We start from the raw sequence: 5,569 nt of genomic DNA on the forward strand, positions 1-5,569 counted from the left end.
ATTGTCTATAAAATTATTTTTATATTTATTAATTAGATTTGATGAATTATGCTTTTCAAATATTCTAAGTACTTATATTTTTGGTCTACTTTTTCTGTAATAATTAAATTACATGGAAGTCTCCCATACAGATATTTCTTTAATTTTTCTTCTTGTATTACAGTTTTTTCTTTACATATTTGCATGCCATTTTTTGAAGAAAGAAAAAAAAAGGTCCATGACTACAATATCCTAAATATAGCTTATATCTTTTATCATTATAAAATGAATTTCTTGGGACAAAAATAATTGTATGGTTATTGTTGCTGGTATGTTGTTGTTGTTTTTCAAATAGGTAAATGACATGATAAGATGACTTATTTGGAGGATAGATTGATTTGAAGGAGCTAAGACCAAAAGATAATAAGGCAGAAATTATGAATGATTGAATTAAGAAAAAGGCTACAGAGAGGTTTTTAGGGGACTGGATTGAAGGGGACTGGATTGATGGGGACTGGGGCAAGCGAGAAGAGTTGAAAGGGACTGGGGCAGTGAGAAGAGTTGAAGGTAACACCTAGACTTCTGATATTGTTGACCATTATCTAAAAGGCAATATAGGAGGAAGAGCTGGGTTGGCTTTTCAGAATAGGCCATATTATACAGTTACTTCTTTTTATATTCATCCCAAAGGACTCAAGCCCAGACCTAAAGCTCAGTGTTGAATCTTTGTCAGTTGATTGCTTACTCAAACCAAAGTCTTTCTACCTTATTCTAAAACATTAGTATAAATACTAAATTTCAGGGAGAACACATTTATTTTATGTGCTAGCCAGCGGTTCTCAACCTGTGGGTCGCGACCCCTTTGGCGGTTGAACGACCCTTTCACAGGGGTCGCCTAAGACCATCCTGCATATCAGATATTTACATTACGATTCGTAACAGTAGCAACATGACAGTTATGAAGTAGCAACGAAAATAATTTTATGGTTGGGTCACAACATGAGGAACTGTATTTAAAGGGCCAGAAGGTTGAGAACCACTGTGCTAGGAGCTCTTTCATAAATTTGAGGAATAACTTATACTTGCAAGAAGGAGTAACTGTCCTTCCTATACTATCCTCAGGGTAGTCTACAGGTAAAGGTTATGTTTTCCACAAGAGGGCAGCATCACATAATAAATTATGCCATTGAAAGTCTCCTCCAATAGGGGCTGAAAAGGAAAGATTGAAAGGGTAAACTACATAGGTTCAGGGAGCCATGGGAACTGCCACACCAATGAAAACAAAAGGGTCCTACTATCTCCAAAGGCCATAATTAAGTGACTGGTAGGTAGTGGCTGATGTTGCTATAGGTACGAGAAAGAGGAGTTGGAGCTTACCAAGGGAAGATGAGTGAATGACACACCTGAACACTCTCAGGTGACTGACTCAGAAGTCACCTTGGATGGTGTCTACATTCCTGCAAAGTGCTGGTATTTCTGGTATCTCTGTATACTCAGTATCTCACAGGGGCCTTTATTTCCTGTTCAGATCTTTGTCGCCTCTAAATGATTTCCCAGCAAATCATGTTCTCTGAAGGTTATGTTGCAAAGTACACTACAGTTCTGATGTTCTCCTTATTTAATAGTGTTTGGTTATCCCAATTATGCTCTTTTATGCCCTAGGGAAAGAAATTAGACTGAAATTCATTGATAACCCATTATGAAAAAGGCATTTTACATAAATTGCTTCATTTAATCAATACAACGATGCCATTATATAATAACTACTATTTCCCATACGACAGAGCTAAGAAGTAACATACATGGGATTATCTGACTCCAAAACAAAAACTCTGCCAAATGCACCAAGCTTCCCCTCCAAGAAGCCTTATTTATAACCTAAATCATGACCAATTGAAGATTGAGTCAGTGACAATGTGTCTATTGTATAAGGCATTGCTTAAGATGTCACCTCCTATCCAAGTACATGAGCAGGCATGGCTTAATATTAACATTAGATACCAGAAAGTAATATAATACCGGTAAATGATTGGGACCCTATATAACTTCACCCTTACTAACTCAAAACCCTTTCATTCTTAATTATTCTTTCCTTGGGATAAAGCATTTAGATGTGGAGCATGGGAACAATGGAAGAATTAAAGATGGCTTCTGTGTTTCTGGCTTGGTTAACTGAGGGCATGGTTGTCTCAATCACTGTGATAAGGAGCTTGGAAAGAGATGACATTTTAGGTTTTGAGCATGTTGTGCTTGAAATGCTTCTGAGACATCTCAGTATAAATGTCCAATAGGAAGTTGGTTATATGAGTCTGGGGCACAAGAGATATGCTCATTCACATATAGATAATAATTGAAGCTCTGGAACTAGGTGAGATTTTTGATGGCGTATTAATGAAGTCAGGAAGGATGGTAGTAGGGGGAACACCAACATTTAAGGCAGCGGTTCTCAACCTGTGGGTCGTGACTATTGGAAAACACATATAGCATATCAGATATTTACATTACGATTCATAACAGTAGCAAAATTACAGTTATGAAGTAGCAACGAAAATAATTTTATGGTTGGGGGTCACCACAACAATGAGGAACTGTATTAAAGGATCGCGGCATTAGGAAGGTTGAGAACCACTGAAGGGATGGTTAAAGGAAGAGTAGGTAGGAACCTGGTTTTTAAAAAAATGAACATTAAAAACAAAGAGGCAGCGGACCAAATGAGAGATGATATTTGTAAACAGTAGCTCCTACAAAAGTTTAATTTCCAAAATATATAAAGAACTCATAAAACTCAACACCAAACAAACATCCCAATCGAAAAATGAGCAGAGGACCTGAACAGGAACCTCTCCCAAGAAGACATACAAACAGACAATAAATATATAAAAAGATGTTCAACCTCACTAGCAATTACAGAAATGCAAATCAAAGAGGACTGGATAAAGATGTGGTATATACACACAATGGAGTACGACACAGCCATAAGAAAAGATAGCATCATTTACAACAACATGGATGGACCTTAAGAACATTATGTGAAGTGAAATAAGTCAGACAGAAAAAGGTAAGAACTATATGATTTAATTCATATGTGGAATATAAAACTGAAACTTATGAACACAAACAGCAGTGTGGTGGTTGCCAGAGGGAGGGGGTGGGGGAAAAAAGGGGTCCTAATATGAGGTGACAGGAGATTTGACTTTGGGTGGTGGACACATGGTCCTATATACAGATTTTGTAAATTAGTAATCCACATATGAAACCTATATGTTCATGTTGACTAATGTCCCCCCAATAAAATTTTAAAAAAAGAAAAGGAAAAAAATGCAAATCAAAACTATAATGAGATACCACCTCATACTGTCAAGTGGCTATTATCAACAAGATAAGTAATAACAAGTGTTGGAGAGGTTGTGGAGAAAAGGGAATCCTCATTCACTGCTGGTGGGAATGTAGACTGGTACAACCACTATGGCAAACAGTCTGGCTATTCCTCAAAAAATTAAGAATACAGCCCAGCAATCCCTCTCCTGGGTATATAACTGAAAAACTCAAAAACATGTATTCACAAAGATATATGCACCCCTATGTTTACTGTAGCATTATTCATGGTGGTCAAGACATGGAAACAACCAAAGTGTCCTGCGATAGAGGACTGGATAAAGAAGATGTGGTATATACACAGGATGGAATACTACTCAGCCATAAGAAAGGATGAAATAGCACCATTTGCAACAACATGGATGGACCTTGAGAATATTATGCTAAGTGAAATAAGTCAATGAGAAAAAGCTAAGAACCATATGATTTCACTCATATGTTGGATATAAAACTGAAACTCATGGACACAAACAGCAGTGTGGTGATTGCCACAGGGAAGGGAGTCCCATATATGGTGACAGGAGAAGATTTGACTTTGGATGGTGGGTACACTGTGAAATATACAGATCCTGTAACATAGAAACCCACACCTGAAACCTGTATGATCATGTTAACCAATGTCATCCCAATAAATTTAATTTAAAAAATGAAAAAATAACATTTAAAAAATGAACAGAGAGGTAAAAAAAACCACAAGTAAATGGATATCTTGAAAGCAAGAAAGGAGAGATTAACAAAGGTAGGCATAATCCATAGCAACAAAATCAAAGGCTATGTATAAATTGCATATGATAAAGATTAAAAATAATCCATTGATTTTGGCAGTTAGGAAGTAATATGCAGCTTTGACAGAGTAGTTTCAGTGGAGTTCTGAGAGTCAAATTCAGACTGCAATGGGTAAAAAGCAAAATGGTAGATGAAGAAGTAGAGACAATGATTATAGAATTTCCTTTTGAAAGACTGAGTATCAGCAAAAGAAAGAAGATAGGGTAGTAGCTAGAGGGGAAAGTATTAATTGTGGAAGGAAGGATGCTTTAAATTCTTTTTTCTAATAAAAACATTTAAGATGTTGAAACCTAGGCATGTGTATAGAAAACAAGCTAATAGACATTAAGTATAATTTTCAGTAGTACAGAGCAAAGATGCAGCAGCCATACAGAAAGCTAACCACTAGGCAGATGTTTTGTGGCAGTAGAATGACTATGTTCTAAAATGCCCTTACCTTCCTTCTGTTTATGCCACTCAACTTACCTGGAGTGCCCTTTTCCTTTGGATGGTTTGTTTGTCAAATTCTACCCACCCTTGAGTGCAAATTTCACCTCCTCTATGAAGTCTTACGCTATCAATCTCTTCTGAAGGTCCTCTCTTTCTCTTGAACTCTAATAGCAATATCTGTTTGAACAATCCATTTGACAATCACCCTTCACTCTGTGAAATCTCCTTAATTGCTTTCTTCAAAATTGTGTTGCTAATCAATCACATGTGAATTCTTTCTCCCCTGCTAAACTATACACTCCTCAAGGGCAGGGTTTCTATCTTAGAGTTTGCCACAGCCTCCAGAATGCCTACCATGGAAGGTAGTAGGGTCTCTTTAAATCTACAAGGTTGAGCAGTGGCAGCCTGTTATGAAGAAGACAGAAAAACGCTGGGTTAGGTAGGTCCTTGGTGTGCATTGAGTCATTTTGTTCTCTCAATAGCAAATAAGGAGACAGAAACTTGCAGAAGTAAAGTGAATTTATCCAAAAGACACAGGTAGTAGTATGTGACAGTGCCAGGATTTGAACCAAAGGCCTTTCTCCTAATAGTTTTCTTCAGTTGTGTACAGAATTCTGTTCATGAGAAACACCTCTTTCCTTAGTGATATTGATAGAGATATGACTCTATTGAGGCTTTACTACCAATCAAGTGGTTTTGGCAGCCCTTGCACTGTGCAGGAAATTTCCCTGTACCTTACCTCCTGACAATCAGCTTGAGGATCCTGAAGGAGCCTTTGATGAGGATGAGGGCCTCTTGGCGGGAGCCATACAATGGAGTGCCATTGATATTCACCAGCTCATCACCAGTCCTCATCTTCTGGGACAAGGCTGCCTTGCCGCCATCTTCAATCTGTGTTGCAGAGAACAAGATAGAAAGCAGGTGGTGAGGCAATCCTTCCCCAAAAATTCTACTTTCTGGCTCCTCCCAACCTCTGAGCCATAAGTAGTACTGCAGTGGG

General features: G+C 37.7%; 1 protein-coding gene across 2 annotated transcripts in view; it reads right to left on the reverse strand.

The window, feature by feature from the left end:
- The window catches only part of SHROOM4 (shroom family member 4), a 203,453-nt gene that overhangs the window by 115,805 nt on the left and 82,079 nt on the right, over positions 1-5,569 (reverse strand). For both annotated transcript variants that reach the window (XM_014538267.1, XM_014538268.1), the window contains exon 2: positions 5,309-5,460. In XM_014538267.1, coding sequence (XP_014393753.1) covers positions 5,309-5,460 — 152 coding nt within the window. The remainder of the gene's footprint in view (positions 1-5,308; positions 5,461-5,569) is intronic.

The sequence above is a fragment of the Myotis brandtii genome, unplaced genomic scaffold (assembly GCF_000412655.1).
Source record: "Myotis brandtii unplaced genomic scaffold, ASM41265v1 scaffold1875, whole genome shotgun sequence".
NCBI lineage: Eukaryota > Metazoa > Chordata > Mammalia > Chiroptera > Vespertilionidae > Myotis > Myotis brandtii.